Raw genomic sequence first — 26932 nt, forward strand, 5'->3', positions numbered from 1 at the left:
ATAATAGAGTAATTTTGGAGATGAAATGAGATAATATATGTAAAACAAAAATAAATGATAGCTATTGCTATGATTATGATTATAGCTATGTATAGGATTAAATGAGTGTTTTGCAAATGTGCAAACAGAATGTTTAGACTTATGTCAATCTGAGGAGTCTAAATATTGTGATCACATAGAAGAATTAGGTGATGCGAATATCAGGAGAGATTAATCCTGGAGCTGTGCTGAATTGAACAGAGTAATTGGTGTATTTTAAAATTCAGCAGAGGCCGGGCGTGATGGCTCACGCCTGTAATCCCAGCACTTTGGGGGGCCGAAGCAGGTGGATCACAAGGTCAGGAGTTAAGACTAGCCTGGCCAACATAGTGAAACCCCGTCTCTACTAAAAATACAAAAAATTAGCCGGGTGTGGTGGCTCGCGCCTGTAGTCCCAGCTACTCAGAAGGCTGAGGCAGGAGAATCTCTTGAACCCTGGAGGCGGAGGTTGCAGTGGGCCGAGATCAAAGCCATTGCACTCCAACCTGGGCGACAGAGCGAGACTCTGTCTCAAAAAATAAAAAGTAAAATAAAATTCAGCACATAACATTTCTGATGTGGAATTTGCCATAGTTTTGAAACTATAACAGCAATTACTAGAGTGTCTTTAGTTTTGTTATTATGGCTAGGATGCTTTATTCTGGTTTGGTTCAGGTGTACCAGATTCACAGAAAGGGACACTCCCCCATGTGAGGATTTAGGCAAATATGGATCTTAAGAAATCTATCTATAATTTTAATAATGTTAGAGGCCTATACAACTGGATTTTTAAATGTTGAATTTTCTTAAACCTGTTTGTTTAGGAAAGTTTGCAAGCAGTTTGACTAGATAGCATGTTGCTATAAAGAAACTAACATATAACTTCCCTTTAACATTTTTATATCATTCTATTAGCTTTAAACTGTTTCTAGAAGATGGCATTTTGGATCTTTAAAAAAAAAATCTCTGGGAGCTCAGACTTCTCACAAAAATGGTGTTAATTCATACATGGAAGAAAGAGACATACTTTTGGCACCAAAAGATTTAAATATGTAGATATATAAAAGACTCATCTGGCCTCAAAAACAAGATAAAGATCTCTCTGGACCAGAAACAGAACAAAAATGCAGTGTGGAGTCTCAGATCTACTCCAGGTCCAGAAGCAGGCAGGGAAAGGCAGTGAGGAAAGTTGCTCCTGCTGGCTAAGGAAACTGAAAGTATTAATACTTGAAGTGAGACAAGGGACTAGATTCAAGTGTCTGTTTGAAATCAGAGCCTGGGGGTCTATGAGGTAGCTCCTTTCTCTCCATCCTGAAAGGAGACCTAAAAATTCTACAGCCGCCTGCTACATGGGGCTTCATATGTGTAGTTGTAGGCCTAGGAAATTTGAAGACACCACCTGCAGTCAGCGGCCTGTTCAATTCCAGAGGGCACCATTCACATAGACCCAGAGTTGTGCAGTACACAACCTGCAGTCATATAGCTGTGGCCTTGCAGACAAAGCTCAGCCCTTTCACTAAAAGCATTCTTGTGCTAATTAACAACAGCTGACTACTGGCCTGGCACGGTAGCTCATGCCTGTAATCCCAGCACTTTGGGAGACCAAGGCAGGCGGATCATGAGGTCAGGAGATTGAGGCCATCCTGGCTTACACGTTGAAACGCCGTCTGTACTAAAAATACAAAAAAATTAGCCGGGTGTGGTGGCACACGCCTGTAATCCCAGCTACTCAGGAGGCTGAGGCGGAAGAGTCCCAGCTTGAACCTGGGACGCGGAGGTTGCAGTGAGCCGGAGATCACGCTATAGCACTCCAGCCCAGGGGACAGTGCGAGACTCCGTCTCAAAACAAACAAACAAAAAGCAGCCGACTACTGAGAGCAGTGTTTTTCCTCCAGCCTTCTCAAGTAGAGGTGTTTTTGTTTGATGTGCTGCGTATCACCGGATCTGGTTAGATGTCTTCCTTACTCTTCCTTGCTGATTCTAGACCATTATAACCTCCTCTTCCCTAAAAAACTCTAGCTCCTTTGAAACACTTGATATCAGACTACTCCCCTCTTTACAGTCATTCCTCCTACGCCTTGAAGAGGTGAGCAAAAATATTCATGTCTTTTTCTTCACCACTAGTTCTGGAATTGTTTTTTAAGTTCTTTTTAAACAGTCTGAAAGATAAGAACTATTTTCATTTTAACATTACCATAGTAACATTCACATTTCCCCAGTCTTTTCCTAACATCTTTCTACAGTAACAGATCACATTTCTCCAATTATTTTCTAAATATATTTTTCTAGTTGGTTTGTTTTTATCAGGAAATAAAGCCCCACATTGCATTTAGTTAATTTGTCTCTTAAGTCTTTTAAAATCTGAAACAACTTCTTCTTATTTATTTACTTACAATTTATTTGTTAAAGGAACCAGGTTATTCTGTTGAATTTCCCACATTCTGTATTTGACTGATTCCATCTTTGTGGTATGATTGCATTTATTTATTTATTTTTATTTACTTATTTATGTATTTATTTTTTCAAGACATGGTCTCACTTTATCACCCAGGCTGGAGTGCAGTGGCACAGTCACGGCTCACGGTAGTCTTGACCTCCCAAGCTCAAACGATCCTCCCACTTCAGCCTCCCGAGTAGCTGGGACCACAGGCGTCTGCCACCACGCCTAGCTAATTTTTTTTGTTTGTTTTTTGTAGAGACAGGGTCTCACCTTGTTGCCCAGGCTGGTTTTGAACTCTGCCCACCTCAGCCACCCAAAGTGCTGGGAATAAAGGCACAAGCCACCATGCCCAGCCTTGATTACAATTAATGTGTTCATTTATCCTGTGTTTCCTCTAGACTGGTTATTGGATTTAGAGCCTTAGGCGATGCTGTGCACTTCCTGTTGCATTAAATCAGGAGGCACATATGTCTGCTTGTCTCTCTTTTAGTGATGTTAAGATTTGATCAGTGTGTTCAGGTATTAGAAACCTGATTCATCTATCATATAGTTTCCCACTGGGTTTTTTACCTTAATGCCTTTAGCTGCCATTAATGATAGTTGTTTAGACCTATTTTTCATTGGGGGTTGTGAAATAGTAACATTGTAATTCTATCATTCCTTTCACATTTATTAGCTAGAATTCTCCTATGAAAGACTTTGTTTGCCTCCTCAACCATTAGGTTACCCTATGGGGAATGGTAACAAATGCGGATTTTCCTATTTGCCAATTTTCAAATAAGTTGGTTTCCTAGCATGCCCAGTAAATTTCATTTTTGTTGTCATTGATGTTATCATTATAAACTTGTAGATTTTAACATTTTCTGTGTGTTTCAACCCATCGTGGTTATTCTCTATAATGCTCAAATTGTCTCATCTTTGGCCAGTTGGCTCCTATGTTCTTTTGACTGATTTCAATAGCTTCTTTGCTTTCTGGTATGACAAGATGTTTCAGGCTTCTTTTGTGCAGACCACAGTCAGATCCGTAAATAACGTGTGTTCATTGCTACTGATTTCATCATTACTTCTAGACAAATTTTTTTTTCTTTTTTCTTTGTACTTGATCCTACACTGGGAAGAAATGTTTTTGTTTTTGACAGATAAAAATACATCACAAGTTTATGCTGAAGTTTCTAATTTAAATTTAAGATTATAGGGTTTTACTCTTGATTTTTTTAAGAGCAACACTTCTCTGACCAGAAAATTTTGGTTCCTAAAAACATTATATCCCCAAATATAGTTTGAAAATAACAATATTAATATTATTCTAATAATATATTACTGAATACTGTTTAAGATTTCTCATTTTTTTTAAATGTGAGCAAATCCATATCTTCATATTCTTCCATGTCTTAGATAAAAGGTATCATACTATACACGCTGTTCTGCATCTTGCCTTTTTTTTTTTTTTTTTTTTGAGATGGAGTCTCACTCTGTCACCCAGGCTGGAGTGCAATAGCACGATCTTGGCTCACTGCAAACTCCGCCTCCCGGGTTCATGCCATTCTCCTGCCTCAGCCTCCCGAGTAGCTGGGACTACACGTGCCCACCACCACGCCCAGCTAATTTTGTGTATTTTTAGTAGAGACGGAGTTTCACCATGTTAACCAGGATGGTCTTGATCTCCTGACCTCGTGATCTGCCCGTCTTGGCCTCCCAAAGTGCTGGGATTACAGGCGTGAGCCACCATGCCCGGCCACATTTTTTTACTTTACTACATCTCATGGACATCTATAGATCTTCCTCATTCCTTTTTATAGCTGTATGTATAGACACTTTATGTCTCTATATGTGTGACTATATCAGTTCATACAACCTGTCCCTTATCAATAGACATTTGGGCTATTTCCAGTCTTTTGCTATTACTAATAGTGCTGTAGTGATAGTCTGTGCATACGGTATTTTATAGTTTTGCTTGTTTATCTTTGGGATGGAACTCTAGAAATGAGATTGCTGGGTCAATATTTTGGTGGAGATGGGAGTTAGACAGCAGATAGTAAAAAAAAAATAACATACCTGTTTATTCTGTTTGGTCTGCTGTAACAAAATACCATAATCTGGGTAGCTTATAAACAACAGAAGTTTATTTCTCACAGTTTTGGAAGCTGGGAGTCCAAGATCAAGGTGCCAGCAGATTTAGGGTCTGGCAAGGGCCCACTTTCTAATTCATATATGGTGCCTTCTTGCTGTGTCCTTGCTTGGTGCAATGGGCAAGGCAGCTCTCTGGGGCCTCTTTTATAAGAGCACTAATCCCATTTATAAGGGCTCATAACCTTCCAAAGGCTCCACCTGCTGATACTGTCATACTGGTGATTAGGTTTCAAAATAAGAATTTTGAAGACACAAACATTTAGATCATGGCAGTGCCTGGTAGGCATAAGTACTTCTTTGAAGTACTTATAAGAAGTTAGATTTACCTTCCTGTTTTTCTTTCCATACCCTTTCATTGTTCATTAATATTATAATTGTCACATTGTATTTAGAAAAATGGTAACATTTTGAGGAGAACTTAAAGCAGTATTAATTTGTAGGTATAATTATGTTTTTTTCCTCTATTTTTCACCTCTTACTGTACTGCCATACCCATTCTGGTATTGGGCAGAGATTAGGTAAATTTAATTTGCTCAACGTTTTTCTTAATTTCTTGCACTTTGTTCGTCAACTTCAAGATTTTTGTCCAATACTGCCAAATATTAAAATCCTTGCAAAATAGTCTGTTACAAACTTTTATGATAAATCTGTCATAAGCAAATCTCTCTCTGTTAGTTGCTGCTTGGCTTTTTTAGACACTGTCTCTGTGTTTTTGCATATGAAAATACCTTTCCCCATTCCTTGCAGCTTGGCTTCTTCACCATGCAATTGGTTTGTTTACCAGTACCTCCTACCCCACTTTTGATTTTTAAAGCAATTATGTCTCTTCTTTTAGAATGTATATTTTTAAGTAAAATCTAACCCCAAAAAGAGATATTCTTACCGTTTTGGGCAGAAATCACATAGAATCTTTCCAACTTCAATATGCCACCCTCCTTTGACTATATCTCAGTGTTGGAATATTTTTTATGTCACTCCATTGCTACATCATTAAGTTTGGCTTGCAAGTTAGAAATCTCTGTGGCCTTTTTCTACTTATTTCTAAGAGATTTTCTGTATCTCTACTTTGTTGGTTGGTTTTTTTAATATTAGGTATACTATCTTATGCCTAGTTTCTATTAAATTCTTTTTTATATGATTAGGTAATCAGTAGTGCATTGAATTTTTTTGTGTTTCAAAATCTTGCTAACTTATGTAAATAAAATTTGAATATGTTTTAATGATGTTTGTTGGCATTTTATTTTTCCTTGTTTAGGTTCGTAATGTTCTTAATGATGCAGTGGATTTACTGGAATTCCGTGATAGAGTCATTAAAGCATCTTTGAACTACGCACACTTAGTTGTTTCAACGTCTCTTCAATGTTACGTGTTCTCGTAAGCATCTTGCATTTCTTAAAAATTCAGAGTTTTGTCTATGCTGAGGAGTTTATTTTCAGGATTTCACATCAGCGTGGTTTGGTTTAAGCTTAACTTTCTCAAAACCTCAGCTATCCTGAACTACCTCAAACCAGGAAGTGAGAGAAAGTGAACATAGAGCAGTGAACATAGATCTAATAAGGTTTGTACATCAACAGTTAATAGTCAGGCGAGGTGCAATGGCTCATGCTTGTAACCCCAGTACTTTTGGAGACCAAAGCAGGAGGATTGCTTGAGTCCAGGAGCTTGAGACTAGCATAAGCAACACAGTGAGACCCCATCTCTACAAAAATTTTTTGAATTAGCTGGGCATGGTGGTGCGCACTGTGGTCCTAGCTTCTCAGGAGGCTGGGACTGGAGGATTGCTTGAGCCAAGGAGGTCTAGGGTGCAGTGAGCTGTGACCCTACCACTGCACTCCAGCCTGGACAACAGAGTGAGACCCTGTCTCAAATAATAAATAATGGCTTTATTTAACAGTTGGCTTACAAAATTCTTGAAAACTTAGTAACTAGTACAAGCTGGCTCTAGCATGCTACCAGTTGATTCCTCAACTATCCAAAAAACTCATGTAACCACTATGATGCTTTCAAGAGTTAGAAATAGTTAAGGATTTTTAAAAAATTTTGTCCTTATTATTTGTAACATTACGTAGTTATAGTTTAGTCACTGAATATACAATTGAGATGGAGACTATATGTGTCTCATTCACCACTATATGTCTAGCACCTAGCACAGTGCCCAATGTGTTGTGAGTAGTTAATAAATACTTTTGAATGAATAAATGAATTAAAATATGTAAAGTATAGCATCATCTTGGTATCCTAAAGTCTAATAGTACACAACACAAAGGTATTTAATTAACAACTGCTACAACTATATATTTTAAAATTCCCACTCACTATATATAAACCTGCTACTAATCAGAATCTGCAATTTGGGACAAATAGCCAAATCTGAAGTAATGAAATAGAAGAAACAGAGGTGAGTGGATAAAGAAATAAGCAATTTAATTTTATGTGAGTTTTTTTTTTTTTTTTTTCCTTACATGAGAGCAAAAGAGGAACAGTAAGAATTTGGGAAAATTCAAAAAAGATACCAAGTTAAGCAGTTGAGATGTGGGGAAGGGATTGTAGAATGTGAGAAAACCATACAATCACTGTAATGCAGATAAGTGTTTGAATAATTAATTTTCATGGGGCAGGGGAGAACAGAGATCTCTTCAGTTTAGTGTTTGTTTGAGGGAAGATAAGGCTCTTAATTTCCCCATAATAACTTCCCCATTATTCTACTAGTTATAGTGGCAAGGACATAATGTTTGAATCTGTAGGATTAGTATCATGCTAGTTATAGTGGCAAGGACATAATGTTTGAATCTCTAGTATTAGTATCATTAGGTGTTACATGTATTAGAGAAGTTGCCGTTAAAAATACCCAAAGTTTAGCAGCTATTAATTTTTTTTGGTCATTCTACTTTTCCCTTACAAGTTTTTTTTTTTTTTTTCCTGAGATGGGTCTCTCTCTGTGGCCCAGGCTGGAGTGCAGTGGCACGATCTCGGCTCACTGTAAGCTCCGCCTCCCGGGTTCAGGCCATTCTCCTGCCTCAGCCTCCCGAGTAGCTGGGACTACAGGCGCCGGCCACCACGCCCGGCTAATTTTTTTTTTTTATTTTTAGTAGCGACGGGGTTTCACCGTGTTAGCTAGGATGGTCTCCATCTCCTGACCTCGTGATCCGCCCGCCTCGGCCTCCCAAAGTGCTGGGATTACAGGCGTGAGCCACCGCGCCTGGGCTCCCTTACAAGTTAATGTGTGACAAATTTAAGATTGCTTTTCTTCTTTTCTGTTTGAACCTTGCCTCCCCTCTTTGATTGTCAAGACATTTATTAAGGTACAAAATATTAATACCAGGATGCAGCAGTGGTAATGAAATGCAAGGATGCAGTAGTGGGAATGAATCACCACAAAAACATATTTCATAAAGTTTTAAAAGCCTACTAGCATTTTAGATAATAATGACTGTCATTTATTGAGCAACTGTTATACTGTCTTTCATGTTTATTATTATTCTGATTTGAAAGCTGAAGCTAAAGGACATAGAGAATGATTAGATCACTTGCCTTACATCAGATTATTGACTTTGTTACTAAAGGAAAGTGGGGATTTGAATCCAAGTTCTTAATAACTGTTGGCTCTTTTTTAGTAATAAAAATATAATTATAAAAACAGACATGCAAGTAGTTTACTAGTTTATATGAAAAGAAGTTCCAGAAAAAGAAAACAATATATAAGCATTCTATATTAAATTTTCATTTGATTTTTCAGATAATTATATTAATATTCTTGTTCTATTCAGCATTTATAGCTTAGGGAGTCTATATTTCCGTGGCATTTATGTATCTCTCAGTTGTCAGGAATCTCAGATATTTTCTTAGGGGACATTAAAAAAACCCTCACATAATCACTATTTTTCTTATCAACTTTCTTGACAAAGAATGAAGGTTAATTAATAAAGTATTTTGTGATTTTTTTCTAAAGTGCAAAAGCATATATCTTTATCATATCTATGAACCCAGACTAATTAATAATCAGTAATTAATAATCACTAATTATTAGCAGCTATTTATTTGTTATTTTGCCTTGTCCATGTATTTACTTACTGAAATTATTATCAGAATCTTTACATTAGTCAAGATTAGTTGCCTACCTGTTTGCTTACTCACTGCTTCCTTCCCCTTCCCTCCTCCATCTTCTGGATTTGAACATGAGATTTAATCTGATTTAGAGAATCGGCTTTATGAAAGTTACTGAAATTCAGAATATATAGAAGTAATAAAACTTATTTTAAACTGTGGAACAACTTTTATTCTTTAAGGATGAGTTTTTGTGTTTGTAAATGTTCTCTTTACCCACCCAAATCTTTGATTGATGTTACCCTATAAAAACTAAATGATTTGCTTGTTCATTTATTAATCAATTTATCCAATAAGCTTGTTCATGGCTTACATTTATATAGTATTTTAGAGTTTACAGAATGCTTCACAGAAATATTTTCATTTCAACCCAACAATAACATTGGGAGGTCTGCAGGAAAAATAATCATGTTCATTATATTACTGTTATTACAGTTTCTGTTTTGCCTGGTACCTGCTTTATAACAGGTAGTTTGCCAGATACTATGTAAGTCATCATTATCCCCATTTTACAAATAAGGAAACTAATGCTTAGCAGGTTAAGCTTAAGATCAAGTGGCTGACAGGTGGTGAAGCCATATTTCTAATCCAGATATGTCTAACAAAAAGCTATCATCTCTTCATTATGCCATGCTGCTGCTGTTTTTTTTTTAATGAGAATCATTAGATGACTTGCCCAAACTCACAGAGCCGATAAATGGCAGAACTCAAACTTAGAATTCCTCAATTCACACGTTGTAATACCTCCAGTAAACATTTATTGGATTCCCATTATGTGCTAATTGCTGGGGATACAGAGTCTCTGCTTTTTAGTTGGGGACACAGACACATCAATGAATAATTTCAGAACAATGCACCAAATGCTGTAATAGAAGTATGTATATAATTACTATGAAACTGAAGTCACTTTATTTAAAATGAATACCTATCTACTTATTTAAAAGTATTTGCTATTTTAAATGTTAATACATATCCATTTTACTTGTCTTTTAGCACGAAGAACTGGAACACACCGATTATATTTGATCTCAAAGAAGGAACTGTTAGTTTAATTCTGCAGGCAGAAAGGTAATTTATTATGTTTAACTGTTGGATCTGGGGTTAAAATAAATAGCATTAAAGCACTCTTTAATAAAAACATCCAATTAAAAGAATGATATACTAATCGTTTAGAACCAATCTGTTTCTATTATACATTTTAGAATAAAAAGAAAAACGTTTTTTAAATCAGTGATTCTGAAACATTTTAGTCTCTGAATTTCTTAACATTCTTAGAAAATTACTGAGGGTTATATGTGGGTTAAATATATCAGTATTTATGGTATTAGAAATTGAAACAAATTTTAAAGCTATTTTTTTTAAATGATGAGAATAAACTCATTACAAGTAAATATCCGAGTGATGACATGAGAGAATGGGAGCAACCTAGGTAAATAACTAGTAAAGAATTTTTACCTCATAGCCCCCCTATTTTCTGTTCTGCTTTGTTTTAAATATTGGTTGAAACTCTTTGGTTTCATGGGCCTATTGGGCTGTGACCTGAAGTTTGAAAACTAGTTTTCTCTACTAAGACATTCAGTGTATACAGGACTAAGAAATGCCAGGCAATTAACTGGAGTAAATTAGGAATAGCTATTACTCAAGAACCTAAGCTTTTCCATGAAAAACTGTCAATTAGTCTCTTGCGTACAGCAATAGCCTACTGAATCAGAGGAGGACTTAGCTACAACCCAATAAAGCTTGTTAAAAATTGTGAAAATATAATCGACAGTTACCTAAAATATCTACCCATAAAACATTTGCCCCAAAACCATGCGCTTTATTCCTCATCCCTTTACTCATTATGTAGGCAGCTCTTAATAGTGTTTATTATCAGCTTTTCTAGCCCACAGCTTTTTATAAATAGAAAACCATAAGAAGAATGGTACTGGTGGACTGCTAGAGGCTGGCACAATGATAGGAAGAAAAGTGGCTGCCTGGCAAGGGAACATGGAGAAAACTAAAAGCACAGAACTGTGTAGCTGAGTAGTGTAAGGATTCTGCACACCAACAGATTCTTATGAATATCAAAGTTATCAGTTAGTGAAAAATGTGATCACAGTATTGATGACCTTGAGTGACCAATGAAGTGTTATATCAAATTTTATGTTATCTATTTAATGAAATTGAAATATATGAATTGTTTAGTTATACCATAAATTTTTTAAGTCATTTTTGTCATTTAAAAGGTAAGATGTCAGCTATCTAAGAAACATATATCTGAAATGCTTTTTACTCTAACAGTTCCAAATAAATTCATTTATACATTATTTATAAATGTATTTATTGAGTATACTCTTAATAAAGACATATATTAATGGCATAAATAGCCAAAAAATTTAGTCACTGCCTATCATTGGTCTTATTTATGCAATTAGAGATGTTTGCCCCTTGAAACAGGGTGTTTACTCACAAGTAGGTTAAAAGCTATAGTGTCTTATTTGGAAACAAAAATACTTTTAGTACGGAGACAAAGGAATATATACTAATATATGTCACTTTGTCAAGTTTAGCAAGTACTGTTTTCATAAACCAATATGTATGACCATACACCAGTGTGTAAGGGCCAAACCCTTCAATTAAATAAACTACCTACCAATCCTCAAGTATTAATTTAATTGAAGTGTATATAGTTGGTGTTCATTAGATACTAATTTTTCATTGGTTTTGGTGTTTATTTCCTTTTTGTTTCCATAGCAAAAAAAGAACAATTAGCAATTCCTAAATCAAGAACCAATTCTGAATCAAGGATATTTAAAACATTAAACATAAGATTTTGAAAAGTAATAATGTCTTCAGCATTAAGGAGACAGGCACACCCATATAGCCATAGTATGTGTGTAAATCAATACAACTTTTCAAAGGGCAGTATAACAATATATATTTAAACATTTTAAATGTATGCTCTTTAATCCAGTAATTGCATTTCTAGAAGCTGAACTAAGGAAATAAGTAGGGCAGACATATGGAGGTGTATATACACTGTAGACATTCTTTAAAATAGTGAATAATTTGAAACAAATGTATATCGGGGAATGAGTGAGTTAGTAAAGCAATATACTATTGCCATAGTTTTCTCTATGGAGGTAGGATCTCAAGAGGTCTTTTGTTTTCTCTGTATTGCTTGAATTATTTTGTACAATATTCATAAATTTTCAAAGGAAAAATATAACAGCCATAAAATATTTATGTTTCGAGTTAATAAAAAAGTAACAACAGAGAGCCCTATGCCTTAAATATGGTTGTCAATATAGCAGATGAATCTGACCCTGTGGCAAAAAAATATGAGTTTTTAGATATGAATACATACTGATAGTCACCATATGATTTTAAAGTCACAACTACCTTATTTTAATAAATGCTTGCCCTAATGTTAATTTTTTTAGTCATTTTCACTACTTTAGACTTTAACCACTATTTAATCTTTAATTATTTTTAGCATAATCTTTAGTTATAAAATATGTATTAAGACTGTTTCATGAAACAAATAGCACCTGGCATTAACATGACTGTATTGTAAACTCTAAGATTTTTTGATTGTCTTTGTATAGAATCTTCTTTAGGAAAGGAAATGAATTGTGGGTATAATGTAAAAGAAGTCAAAATTTTAGTGTATAGGGTGATGATTATGGACCTTTTCACTTTTCTTCTTCTACTTCATAATAATACAAAAACCGAGAAAACAAACCAGAACAACCAATGCTGGTTTTCAGTGTTTGAAATGTTTTATTCCTTATATATCTACACATTTATATTAATTGTAAGATTTAGATTTTTTTCCCAAGGATAAACTATTCTGTAATATAAAAACGAAAATATAATATACTCCTATTTGAGAATCTATTTCTGTTCTTTATTTTTTAGACATTTTCTTCTTGTAGATGGTAGTAGTATCTATTTATATTCATATGAAGGGCGCTTTATTTCATCTCCAAAATTTCCTGGAATGAGAACAGATATTCTGAATGCACAGACTGTATCTTTGAGTAATGATACCATAGCAATAAGAGACAAAGCTGATGAAAAAAGTAAGTACATTTTTATAATTTTTCCTGTCAAATATGAAAATTTGTTAAAACTATAAAATTTGTTAACACTATAAAATTTTCATAAATTAACTTACATTTTCTACCAATACATCAACTTTATAGAAAAAGAATTATGAGCTTTCTAATTTGTTTTTGAAACATGAGTTAAACAGCTAAAGTTGTCATACTATATCCAGTTAATGGAACAGATAGATATTGTCACAACATCAAAGATCAGTAATAAGGAAAAACATCTTTATAGTAGCTGTTGGTAGAGAGTTTGAATTTAATGTTGTGGTCCTAAAAACATATATTAATGTTTAAGTTTTTGATCTTTTTAAATATTCCCTTTTTCTTCATTTGGTAACATTGTAAATATTGCACTTCATTGAACTATTTAATTTGTTTATATTTTTAAATTCATATTTTAAGTTAATTGAAAGAAAGGTATGAATAACTTAAATTTTCTGTTTAAAAATCTAGGCCACATTAGTATTCATAAATAAATATAAATATGTGATTGCACTCAGTTTCCAGGTCCCTTCTCAAGAGGTTGCTGGTGGGGTGGAGGGCTGAAAAGTGCTAAACTCTCTGAACATGAGATTGGTCTTTCTGGTGACCAGCCGCTATCCTGAAGCTATCTAGGGGCTCACCAGAGTCACCTTATTAGGATAACAAAGACACTTCTATCACTCAGAAAATCCCAAGCATTTTTGAAGCTACCTGCCAGGAGCCCAGGACAAAGACCAGACAAATTATTCAACTACAGATCACGCCCTGGTCTATGACCATGGATCCCTTACGGCAAAAGGATCATTCCTGTCAATAGGACCAGCATGAGTATGCCTAATGTTTGGAGGAATCAATATTGGGTAGAGATAGGAGGCTTTTAATTCCATTCCCAGTACACTCGATCATCACTATCAGTATTTATACTCTTACCAACAATTCCAGTGTTATACCATATTGTAAAATAGGAGTCAGAAGACACTAGCATATTACTACAGTTCTACTAGTCATTAATAATTAATCCAGTCTGGGCCAGGCACAGTGACTCACACCTGTAATCCCAGCACTTTGGGAGGCCGAGGTGGGCGGATCACGAGGTCAGGATATGGAGACCATCCTGGATAACATGGTGAAACTCTGTCTCTACTAGAATACAAAAAATTAGGTGGGCGTGGTGGCGGGTGCCTGTAGTCCCAGCTACTCAGGAGGCTGAGGCTGGAGAATGGCGTGAACCTGGGAGGCGGAGCTTGCAGTGAGCCGAGATCACGCCACTGCACTCCAGCCTGGGCGACAGAGTGAGACTCCGTCTCAAAAAAACAAACAAACAAAAAAACCCAAAAAACAAAAAACAAAATAATTAGTCCAGTCCATCATCATGTTCTGTGACCAAGTTGTCTTCAAGTTTAGACCTCTGAGGTTTGCAGGATTCCATTCAAGTTTGTCAAGTTCCAAGTAGGAGAGGTCTCAGCAATATATGGCTTCATCTTCTCATGTATCAGCTATAATTAAGCTAAGAAACAATATCATTCTTTTGCTCTGAGCCTCTTTTGAAGCATTAATGTAGTATTTTACTTATTGCATAACCCATTTATTCATTTCTTTACTCACAGCTATTATTTCTCCTATCCATTTGTACAGAGCAAACAGGCTGTTTCCTCTACCAGCCAATAAAGCTGCATTCACTATTAAACCCCCAATCTCCAGATGTAGTGAAGGCACAACCCATCCTATCAGGTCCTTAGGAATTTTAACATTAAGGCTTAAAAGTATAGTTATAGTTTCTTTCTTGGGAACCATCCCTGCTTCTGGCATTTGTAGTGGTAGCCCTGGTCTTGGGACCATGGTGTCAAGTAGGAGAAGGTGATATAAGGAAGAAAGAAAAAAGTGTTTTGCCATACCAGCATCCTCCTTTCCCCTCCCCCTCTCCCTAAGATCCATCAAAAAAACTAAAGGAGGCCAAGGTGGGCAGATCACAAGGTCAGGAGTTCGACCAACTTGACCAACATGGTGAAACCCTGTCTCTACTAAAAATACAAAAATTAGCCGGCCATGGTGGTACGCACCTGTAATCCCAGCTACTCAGGAGGCTGAAGCAGGAGAATCGCTTGAACTTGGGAGGCGGAGGTTGCAGTGAGCCGAGGTTGTAGTGAGCCAAGATAGCACCACTGCAATCCAGTCTGGGTGACAGAGCGAGACTCTGTCTCAAAACAAAACAAAACAAAACAAAAAAACAGAGGAATCTATCTAGTGCAGGAATCTATCTCTTTGCTTCTCTCTTGCTGAATCCATACTCATGCAGGCATGCAAGCCAGTTCTTCATGCTTTCCCCTGTTTTAGAAAACCACTGTTTTAACTTACCATTCTGATTCTTTACCAAACCATTACTCTGGGGAAGATATCTCTCTGCCCATTGTTGGACATTATGGATTGCAAAGTATGTTCCTTGGTCTGATGAAATGTGACTAGGTAGTCCAAATCAATGCATTATCTTCTCTGCTGGCTCTTTTATAGTTCCCTCAGTATTTGCCAGGCTACCACTGGTTAAGCAAAGCCCAGTGCAGAGTCAGCATCTACTCATCTCAGGACCCTTTTGTAGCCCTCCAGGGCTACTGGCATGAGTCCAGGTTTCCAGCCATATGTAGGGCCATCCTCCTGGGGAATCTGCCCTATAGCCATCTGCAGTCTGTCATGGGCAGACAGAAAGTTCTTGCTGGTATTTTGTGCCTCAGAGGGTTTGAGAGGAACATTTCTAGATTTAGTTCATCTCTGCATTGCTGCAGCCCCCAGTGTTCACTTGCTTCATATACCCAAGGGGGCCACCTCAAGCAGGCATCCTGAGGTATTTGCTCGTCAATTCCAATCACCTTTTGAACCTAGAAGGGGAAGTCTCCTGATAAGCATTGATACGCCATACCTTAATGCACCCATCAAGTTCCCATAGTAAGTTCCTTGAAGGCTGTACCCTATATGGGCATTCCTATAACAGGCCAGTTTTCCATTGTCCTTCTTGCCTGACCATGTGACCATGGCCTGCAAGTTAATAAAAACTCAGATATCGAGGCAAATAGCATGCAGTGCAGCCCACCACACTTATTTGTTTTCACCTTCTTCTGTCAGGGGGTGGCCTTACAAATAAAACGTTGTATGTTCACAATAGAACTGCTATTCATAAACCAAGCAACTATCTGTTGGTTAATTGAGAGCTGTTTATAGGCCACTGTCCGAGTGTCAACAGAATTTGGCAGCTCCTCAAGTGGTTCCAAAGTCAGTCAGAGCAGGTAGACTCATGAATACACTGTAACTTTTTGTATTTCCCAGTAATGTGTTCCTACTCAATACATTTCCATTTTATTATGAAACTCTTCTGGGCATTGCCTTTCCTAGTAGAATCTGTCTCCAGTGTCACCCAAGATACTATGGGTACATTAGATTTCAAGATTATTTTCTTTTTTATTTTTATTTTTTTTATTTTTTTAATTTATTTATTATTATTATACTTTAAGTTGTAGGGTACATGTGCATAACGTGCAGGTTTATTACATATGTATACTTGTGCCATGTTGGTGTGCTGCACCCATCAACTCGTCATTTACATCAGGTATAACTCCCAATGCAATCCCTCCCCCCTCCCCCCTCCCCATGATAGGCCCCGGTGTGTGATGTTCCCCTTCCCGAGTCCAAGTGATCTCATTGTTCAGTTCCCACCTATGAGTGAGAACATGCGGTGTTTGGTTTTCTGTTCTTGTGATAGTTTGCTAAGAATGATGGTTTCCAGCTGCATCCATGTCCCTACAAAGGACACAAACTCATCCTTTTTTATGGCTGCATAGTATTCCATGGTGTATATGTGCCACATTTTCTTAATCCAATCTGTCACTGATGGACATTTGGGTTGATTCCAAGTCTTTGCTATTGTGAATAGTGCTGCAATAAACATACGTGTGCATGTGTCTTTATAGCAGCATAATTTATAATCCTTTGGGTATATACCCAGTAATGGGATGGCTGGGTCATATGGTACATCTAGTTCTAGATCCTTGAGGAATCGCCATACTGTTTTCCATAATGGTTGAACTAGTTTACAATCCCACCAACAGTGTAAAAGTGTTCCTATTTCTCCACATCCTCTCCAGCACCTGTTGTTTCCTGACTTTTTAATGATTGCCATTCTAACTGGTGTGAGATGGTATCTCATTGTGGTTTTGATTTGCATTTCTCTGATGGCCAGTGATGATGAGCATTTTTTCATGTGTCTGTTGGCTGTATGAATGTCTTCTTTTGAGAAATGTCTGTTCATATCCTTTGCCCACTTTTTGATGGGGTTGTTTGTTTTTTTCTTGTAAATTTGTTTGAGTTCTTTGTAGGTTGTAGATATTAGCCCTTTGTCAGATGAGTAGATTGCAAAAATGTTCTCCCATTCTATAGGTTGCCTGTTCACTCTGATGGTAGTTTCTTTTGCTGTGCAGAAGCTCTTTAGTTTAATGAGATCCCATTTGTCAATTTTGGCTTTTGCTGCTGTTGCTTTTGGTGTTTTAGACATGAAGTCTTTGCCCATGCCTATGTCCTGAATGGTACTACCTAGGTTTTCCTCTAGGATTTTTATGGTATTAGGTCTAACATTTAAGTCTCTAATCCATCTTGAATTAATTTTCATATAAGGAGTAAGGAAAGGATCCAGTTTCAGCTTTCTACTTATGGCTAGCCAGTTTTCCCAGCACCATTTATTAAATAGGGAATCCTTTCCCCATTTCTTGTTTCTCTCAGGTTTGTCAAAGATCAGATGGCTGTAGATGTGTGGTATTATTTCTGAGGACTCTGTTCTGTTCCATTGGTCTATATCTCTGTTTTGGTACCAGTACCATGCTGTTTTGGTGACTGTAGCCTTGTAGTATAGTTTGAAGTCAGGTAGCGTGATGCCTCCAGCTTTGTTCTTTTGACTTAGGATTGTCTTGGAGATGCGGGCTCTTTTTTGGTTCCATATGAACTTTAAAGCAGTTTTTTCCAATTCTGTGAAGAAGCTCACTGGTAGCTTGATGGGGATGGCATTGAATCTATAAATTACCTTGGGCAGTATGGCCATTTTCACGATATTGATTCTTCCTATCCATGAGCATGGTATGTTCTTCCATTTGTTTGTGTCCTCTTTGATTTCACTGAGCAGTGGTTTGTAGTTCTCCTTGAAGAGGTCCTTTACATCCCTTGTAAGTTGGATTCCTAGGTATTTTATTCTCTTTGAAGCAATTGTGAATGGAAGTTCATTCCTGATTTGGCTCTCTGTTTGTCTGTTACTGGTGTATAAGAATGCTTGTGATTTTTGCACATTAATTTTGTATCCTGAGACTTTGCTGAAGTTTCTTATCAGCTTAAGGAGATTTTGGGCTGAGACAATGGGGTTTTCTAAATATACAATCATGTCGTCTGCAAACAGGGACAATTTGACTTCTTCTTTTCCTAACTGAATCCCCTTGATTTCTTTCTCTTGCCTGATTGCCCTAGCCAGAACTTCCAACACTATGTTGAATAGGAGTGGTGAGAGAGGGCATCCCTGTCTTGTGCCAGTTTTCAAAGGGAATTTTTCCAGTTTTTGCCCATTCAGTATGATATTGGCTGTGGGTTTGTCATAAATATCTCTTATGATTTTGAGGTACATTCCATCAATACCGAATTTATTGAGCGTTTTTAGCATGAAGGGCTGTTGAATTTTGTCAAAAGCCTTTTCTGCATCTATTGAGATAATCAAGTGGTTCTTGTCTTTGGTTCTGTTTATATGCTGGATTATGTTTATTGATTTGCGAATGTTGAACCAGCCTTGTATCCCAGGGATGAAGCCCACTTGATCATGGTGGATAAGCTTTTTGATGTGTTGCTGAATCCGGTTTGCCAGTATTTTATTGAGGATTTTTGCATTGATGTTCATCAGGGATATTGGTCTAAAATTCTCTTTTTTTGTTGTGTCTCTGCCAGGCTTTGGTATCAGGATGATGTTGGCCTCATAAAATGAGTTAGGGAGGATTCCCTCTTTTTCTATTGATTGGAATAGTTTCAGAAGGAATCGTACCAACTCCTCCTTGTACCTCTGGTAGAATTCAGCTGTGAACCCATCTGGTCCTGGACTTTTTTTGGTTGGTAGGCTATTAATTATTGCCTCAATTTCAGAGCCTGCTATTGGTCTATTCAGGGATTCAACTTCTTCCTGGTTTAGTCTTGGGAGAGTGTAAGTGTCCAGGAAATTATCCATTTATTCTAGATTTTCCAGTTTATTTGCGTAGAGGTGTTTATAGTATTCTCTGATGGTAGTTTGTATTTCTGTGGGGTCGGTGGTGATATCCCCTTTATCATTTTTAATTGCGTCAATTTGATTCTTCTCCTTTTTCTTCTTTATTAGTCTTGCTAGTGGTCTGTCAATTTTGTTGATCTTTTCAAAAAACCAACTCCTGGATTCATTGATTTTTTGGAGGGTTTTTTGTGTCTCTATCTCCTTCACTTCTGCTCTGATCTTAGTTATTTCTTGCCTTCTGCTAGCTTTCGAATGTGTTTGCTCTTGCTTCTCTAGTTCTTTTAATTGCGATGTTAGAGTGTCAATTTTAGATCTTTCCTGCTTTCTCTTGTGGGCGTTTAGTGCTATAAATTTCCCTCTACACACTGCTTTAAATGTGTCCTAGAGATTCTGGTATGTTGTATCTTTGTTCTCATTGGTTTCAAAGAACATCTTTATTTCTGCCTTCATTTCGTTATGTACCCAGTAGTCATTCAGGAGCAGGTTGTTCAGTTTCCATGTAGTTGAGCGGTTTTGATTGAGTTTCTTAGTCCTGAGTTCTAGTTTGATTGCACTGTGGTCTGAGAGACAGTTTGTTATAATTTCTGTTCTTGTACATTTGCTGAGGAGTGCTTTACTTCCAATTACGTGGTCAATTTTGGAGTAAGTACGATGTAGTGCTGAGAAGAATGTATATTCTGTTGATTTGGGGTGGAGAGTTCTATAGATGTCTATTAGGTCTGCTTGCTGCAGAGATGAGTTCAATTCCTGGATATCCTTGTTAACTTTCTGTCTCGTTGATCTGTCTAATGTTGACAGTGGAGTGTTGAAGTCTCCCATTATTATTGTAGGGGAGTCTAAGTCTCTTTGTAAGTCTCTAAGGACTTGCTTTATGAATCTGGGTGCTCCTGTATTGGGTGCATATATATTTAGGATAGTTAGCTCTTCCTGTTGAATTGATCCCTTTACCATTATGTAATGGCCTTCTTTGTCTCTTTTGATCTTTGATGGTTTAAAGTCTGTTTTATCAGAGACTAGTATTGCAACCCCCGCTTTTTTTTGTTCTCCATTTGCTTGGTAAATCTTCCTCCATCCCTTTATTTTGAGCCTATGTATGTCTCTGCATGTGAGATGGGTCTCCTGAATACAGCAGACTGATGGGTCTTGACTCTTTATCCAGTTTGCCAGTCTGTATCTTTTAATTGGACCATTTAGTCCATTTACATTTAAGGTTAAGATTGTTATGTGTGAACTTGATCCTGCCATTATGATATTAACTGGTTATTTTGCTCGTTAGTTGATGCAGTTTCTTCCTAGCCTTGATGGTCTTTACATTTTGGCATGTTTTTGCAATGGCTGGTACCGGTTGTTCCTTTCCATGTTTAGTGCTTCCTTCAGGGTCTCTTGTAAGGCAGGCCTAGTGGTGACAAAATCTCTAAGCATTTGCTTATCTGTAAAGGATTTTATTTCTCCTTCACTTATGAAACTTAGTTTGGCTGGATATAAAATTCTGGGTTTAAAATTCTTTTCTTTAAGAATGTCGAATATTGGCCCCCACTCTCTTCTGGCTTGAAGAATTTCTGCCGAGAGATCTGCTGTTAGTCTGATGGGCTTCCCTTTGTAGGTAACCCGACCTTTCTCTCTGGCTACCCTTAAGATTTTTTCCTTCATTTCAACTTTGGTGAATCTGGCAATTATGTGTCTTGGAGTTGCTCTTCTCGAGGAGTATCTTTGTGGCGTTCTCTGTATTTCCTGGATTTGAATGTTGGCCTGCCCTACTAGGTTGGGGAAGTTCTCCTGGATGATATCCTGAAGAGTGTTTTCCAACTTGGTTCCAATTTCCCCCTCACTTTCAGGTACCCCAATCAGACGTAGATTTGGTCTTTTTACATAATCCCACACTTCTTGCAGGCTTCGTTCATTTCTTTTTCTTCTTTTTTCTCTTGGTTTCTCTTCTCGCTTCATTTCATTCATTTGATCCTCAATCGCTGACATTCTTTCTTCCAGTTGATCGAGTCGGTTACTGAAGCTTGTGCATTTGTCACGTATTTCTGGTGTCATGGTTTTCATCTCTTTAATTTCGTTTATGACCTTCTCTGCATTAATTACTCTAGCCATCAATTCTTCCACTTTTTTTTCAAGATTTTTAGTTTCTTTGCGCTGGGTACGTAATTCCTCCTTTAGCTCTGAGAAATTTGATGGACTGAAGCCTTCTTCTCTCATCTCATCGAAGTCATTCTCCGTCCAGCTTTGATCCGTGGCTGGCGATGAGCTGCGCTCCTTTGCAGGGGGAGATGCGCTCTTATTTTTTGAATTTCCAGCTTTTCTGCCCTGCTTTTTCCCCATCTTTGGGGTTTTATCTGCCTCTGGTCTTTGATGATGGTGATGTACTGATGGGGTTTTGGTGTAGGTGTCCTTCCTGTTTGATAGTTTTCCTTCTAACAGTCAGGACCCTCAGCTGTAGGTCTGTTGGAGATTGCTTGAGGTCCACTCCAGACCCTGTTTGCCTGGGTATCAGCAGCAGAGGCTGCAGAAGATAGAATATTTCTGAACAGCGAGTGTACCTGTCTGATTCTTGCTTTGGAAGCTTCCTCTCAGGGGTGTACTCCACCCTGTGAGGTGTGGGGTGTCAGACTGCCCCTAGTGGGGGATGTCTCCCAGTTAGGCTACTCAGGGGTCAGGGACCCACTTGAGCAGGGAGTCTGTCCCTTCTCAGATCTCAACCTCCGTGTTGGGAGATCCACTGCTCTCTTCAAAGCTGTCAGACAGAGTCGTTTGCGTCTGCAGAGCTTTCTGCTGCGTTTGTTATTGTTTACTGTGCCCTGTCCCCAGAGGTGGAGTCTACAGAGACAGGCAGGTTTCCTTGAGCTGCTGTGAGCTCCACCCAGTTCGAGCTTCCCAGCAGCTTTGTTTACCTACTTAAGCCTCAGCAATGGCGGGCGCCCCTCCCCCAGCCTCGCTGCTGCCTTGCCAGTAGATCACAGACTGCTGTGCTAGCAATGAGGGAGGCTCCGTGGGTGTGGGACCCTCCCGACCAGGTGTGGGATATGATCTCCTGGTGTGCCTGTTTGCTTAAAGCGCAGTATTGGGGTGGGAGTTACCCGATTTTCCAGGTGTTGTGTCTCCCAGTTCCCCTGGCTAGGAAAAGGGATTCCCTCCCCCCTTGCACTTCCCAGGTGAGGCAATGCCTCGCCCTGCTTCAGCTCTCGCTGGTCGGGCTGCAGCAGCTGACCAGCACCGATTGTCTGGCACTCCCCAGTGAGATGAACCCAGTACCTCAGTTGAAAATGCAGAAATCACCTGTCTTCTGTGTCGCTCGCGCTGGGAGTTGGAGACTGGAGCTGTTCCTATTCGGCCATCTTGCTCCGCCCCCTTCAAGATTATTTTCTATTCTTCGGTTATAGGGTCAGTTTCAATTAATGTCAGATAGCAAGCTAGTAATTTCCCCCAGATGGGAATTCTCTAGTCCAGAATCCCAGTAATTTTCACCGAGAGGTGTTCATAGGCTTTCTCCTGTAAGTTCCAATCTGTATTCTACCCAGGGTTATTGTATAGAGAATTCGTCCATACTAATTCATATACTGATTGATATTCAAGGCCTGTTGAACTTGAGTAATCTTATTGATTCCCATTTTGCATTCCCAATTAATATTGCTTAAAGGGTGGATTTACATGCTTTCTGTTTCACATTACTTGATAGAGGAAACGCTCTCCAGTCAGACGTAATATCAGTCCCCATAATACATTCTGGCAAATGAGACACAACTACTTAACATAAAGCTCGTTTGGGGCCAGGCGTGGTGGCTCACATCTGTAATCCCAGCACTTTGGGAAGCCAAGGCAGGCGGATCACCTGAGGTCAGGAATTCAAGACCAGCCTGGCCAACATGGCGAAACCCCGTCTTTACTAAAAATACAAAAAAATTAGCCGGTGTCCCAGCTATTCGGGAGGGTGAGGCAGGAGAATCGCTTACAGTGAGCTGAGATTGCACCACTGCACTCCAGCCTGGTCAACAAGAGCAAAAACTCCGTCTAAAAAAAAAAAAAAACTGGTTTAAATATACAAATTTTCATCCAAAACTTTCACCTTAATGCCATTAGCTCTTGCATTTCTATATCCTCTCAATCTAGTTGTGACTCCCATTAGGACTTTGTTTTCTTTTTTTTTTTTTTTCCTTTTTTTGAGACACAGTCTCACTCTGTTGCCCAGGCTGGAGTGCAGTGGCGTGATGTCGGCTCACTGCAACCTCATCCTCCCAGATTCAAATGATTCTCCTGCTTCAGCCTCCTGAATAGCTAGTATTACAGGCATGCGCCACCACGCCCAGCTAATTTTTTGTAGTTTTAGGAGAGGTGGGGTTTTACCATGTTGGCCAGGCTAGTCTCAAACTCCTAACCTCAAGTGATCTGCCCACCTCAGCATCCCAAAATGCTGGGATTACAGGTGTGAGCCCGGCCCCATTAAGACTTTCAGTAGTAGGTGGGGGAAGTGTTCCGGTCAGACATAGTATCTATTCCCATGAAACATTCAGGTAAAGGAGACACAGCCTCTTCACATAAAGTCTGTTTAAACTCTCCAGTTTTCATTCAAACTTTCACCTTTCTTCTACCAACGCTTGCACTTCTGTACTCTCTCGATTTAATTGTAGTCTCCTTTAGGACTTCACCAGGGGGTTTTGGACCAAAGTACATGGCACTTTTGCATCAAGGTGTCTAGAGTCTTCTCCTCTCTACCCCCTAACCATTTTGCCTATTCATGTGCTTAAGGTGTTGGGTCTGCAGCTCAGAATTGAGCCAAGGAACCCAGGCTCTTTCCTGAATCTTTTTCTTGATTAAATTGGTAGACCATTGCTCCAGGTAATTCAAGATCAGGTTTCTTTTTGCCATCTTTGCCTTTCTGCTTTCCAAATTCTTCCAAACTAAGATGAATAAAGCAGATTTGCTTAGCACTCTTAAATTTTGGGGCACTAGCAGGACCGCCCCATTGGTCCACCCAACCTCTGTGTTTTGATCCCAGACTCCCACGCTGCTATGATGAGTCCCTTGACTCTCTCCTTTCTCTTTCCCTTTCATTTTACCCCCATCATCATTTGCTTTTTCACCCCATTTCTTTAAAAAACAACCAAAAAAACTTTTGTTTTAGGTTCAGGGTACATGTGTAGGTTTGTTACATTGGTAAACGTTGTGTCATAGGGGTTTATTGTACAGATTATTTCATCACCTAGTTACTAAGCCTAGTACCCAATAATTATTTTTTCTGATCCTCTCCCTCCTCCCACTCTTCACCCTCAAGCCCCCAGTATTTGTTTCCCTCTTTGTGTCCATGAGTTCTCGTTATTTAGCTCCCACTTATAAGTGAGAACATGTGGTAATTGGTTTTCTGTTTCTGCATTAGTTTGTCAAGGATAATGGCCTCCAGCTCCATCAACATTCCCGCAAAGGACATGATCTATTCTTTTTTATGGCTGCACAGTATTCCATGGTGTATATGTACAACATTTTCTTTATCAGATCTGTCATTGATGGACATTTAAGTTGACTCCATGTCTTTGCCATTGTGGATAGGTGTTGCAGTGAACATTTGCATGCATATGTCTTTGTGATAGACTGATTTATATTCCTTTGGGTATACACCCAGTAATGGGATTGCTGGGTTGAATGGTAGTTCTGTTTTTAGCTCTTTGAGGAATTGCCACACTCCTCTCCACAATGATTGAACTAATTTACACTCCCACCAACAGTGTTAAACTATTCCCTTTTCTCCACAACTCACCAGCATCTGTTATTTTTTGACTTTTTAATAATAGCCATTCTGACTGGTATGAAATGGTATCTCATTGTGGTTTTGATTTGTATTTCTCTAATGATCAGTGATACTGTGCTTTCGTTCATATGTTTGTTGGCCACATGTATGTCTTCTTTTAAGTTCCTGTCCTTTGCCCAATTTTTAATGGTTTTTTTTTCTTAAAAATTTGTTAAGTTCCTTATAGATGTTGGATATTAGAGTTTTGTCAGATGCACAGTTTGCAGAAATTTTCTCCTATTCTGTAGGTTGTCTGTTTACTCTGTTGATAGTTTCTTTTGCTGTGCAGGTCTTAAATTTAATTAGATTCTATTTGTCAATTTTTGCTTTTGTTGTGATTGCTTTTGGCGTCTTTGTCATGAAATCTTTCCTTGTTCCCATGTCCAGAATGGTATTGCCTAGGTTGTCTTCCAGGGTTTTTATAGTTTTGTTTGCTGTGTTTTCTTTTTTTTTTTTTTTTTTTTTGAGATGGAGTCTCGCTCTGTCACCCAGGCTGGCGTGCAGTGACGTGATCTATGCTCACTGCAAGCTCCACCTCCCGGGTTCACGTCATTCTCCTGCCTTGGCCTCCCAAGTAGCTGGGACTACAGGCGCAGGCCGCCACGCCTGGCTAATTTTCTATATTTTTAGAAGAGACGAGGTTTCACTGTGTTATCCAGGATGGCCTCAATCTCCTGACCTTGTGATCCGCCCGCCTTGGCCTCCCAAAGTGCTGGGATTACAGGCGTGAGCCACCAAGCCCGGACCACACTGTATTTCTTAATAACTGTTTAAAGATTTTTTTTCCCAGTTTGAATGAGTTTCTAGACACTTCCCTCTGTCTGTCCCCATTCTGTTATGGATCATTTTAGTCTTTTTCATGATTTGTTTCAGCATAACTTTTTCCTTTGAAAATGACTCTGAGGCTAGTGCCTGTTCCTTGAACTGGCAAGAATCCAGTATCTTTCCCAACACATTCGTTCCTTCATTTGGGGCCCTGAGGCTAGAGGCCATAATTTAGACTGGCCAGAATTTATATTTGATTCATCTCTTCCTTTCATTTTTAGCTGTTATATTATAGATAGCAATTACCAAGAGATTGTATATTTCTCTTTTTTCTTACTGTTTTGCATTTTCCTATGCATTTAGTGAGCCAGTTCCCAGAAGATGTATGCATCATCTCTAAATTTCATCAGTAACTTTTGCCTCCAATAACTGATTGCAGCATAGCTGGTGTTTCATATCCTGGGGGACCCCATAGCCACTGAGGAATCAGAAGTTCTTCATCCCTGCCCTTTCATCCTTTCTCTTCCCAAACCATATGTTTCAGTAACCTGATACCAACTATTCCATTTTCATCTCAACTGGGTATACTGCAATTCATTTCTACACTACCCAGAGTTAATGCAGACACCAAAGCTTAAGGGCACAGTCTTCCACAAGACTGCTCCTATTTCAGATGACAGTCACAAGTCTAACGCTCCCCCAACCCCACTGCAGCTGCCTACTTTTCTGACCAACTAGCTGCAAATTCAGGGATTCCCACAATGCCTTCAAGTTTGATAATTCACTAAAATGACTCACAGAACTCAGGAAAGCTATACTTATTATTACAGTTTTTTTTTTTTTTTTTTTTTTTTTTTTTTTTTTTTTTTGAGACGGAGTCTCGCTCTGTCGCCCAGGCTGGAGTGCAGTGGCCGGATCTCAGCTCACTGCAAGCTCCGCCTCCCGGGTTCACGCCATTCTCCTGCCTCAGCCTCCTAAGTAGCTGGGACTACAGGCGCCCGCCACCTCGCCCGGCTAGTTTTTTGTATTTTTTTAGTATATAAAGGATGGACACAGAGTTTCTGTGCCCTCTCCTCTCAGGACACATCATCTTCCCAGCTCATCAATGTATTCAGTAACCAGGAAGCTCCACTGAGCTTTGGCATTCAGAATTTGTATGGGGTTTTATTACATTGGCATGGTTAATTAAATCATTGGCCACATGATGAACCCAGTCTCGAGCCCGCTTCCCGTCTCCAGAGACTGGGAACCTGAAAGTTCAGACCCTCTAACCACATGCTTGATCTGATTATCAGCCCCTATCCTGAAGCTATCTAGGGGCCCACCAGGAGTCTCCTCAC

General features: G+C 38.6%; 1 protein-coding gene across 1 annotated transcript in view; it reads left to right on the plus strand.

Moving 5' to 3' along the window:
* IFT80 (intraflagellar transport 80) overlaps positions 1–26932 on the plus strand; it is a 142469-nt gene that overhangs the window by 79748 nt on the left and 35789 nt on the right. The window contains 3 exon segments of the mRNA XM_073023483.1: positions 5844–5962; positions 9686–9760; positions 12596–12759. Of these exon segments, the coding sequence (XP_072879584.1) occupies positions 5844–5962; positions 9686–9760; positions 12596–12759 (358 nt within the window).

This window comes from Chlorocebus sabaeus, chromosome 15 (assembly GCF_047675955.1).
Source record: "Chlorocebus sabaeus isolate Y175 chromosome 15, mChlSab1.0.hap1, whole genome shotgun sequence".
Lineage (NCBI taxonomy): Eukaryota > Metazoa > Chordata > Mammalia > Primates > Cercopithecidae > Chlorocebus > Chlorocebus sabaeus.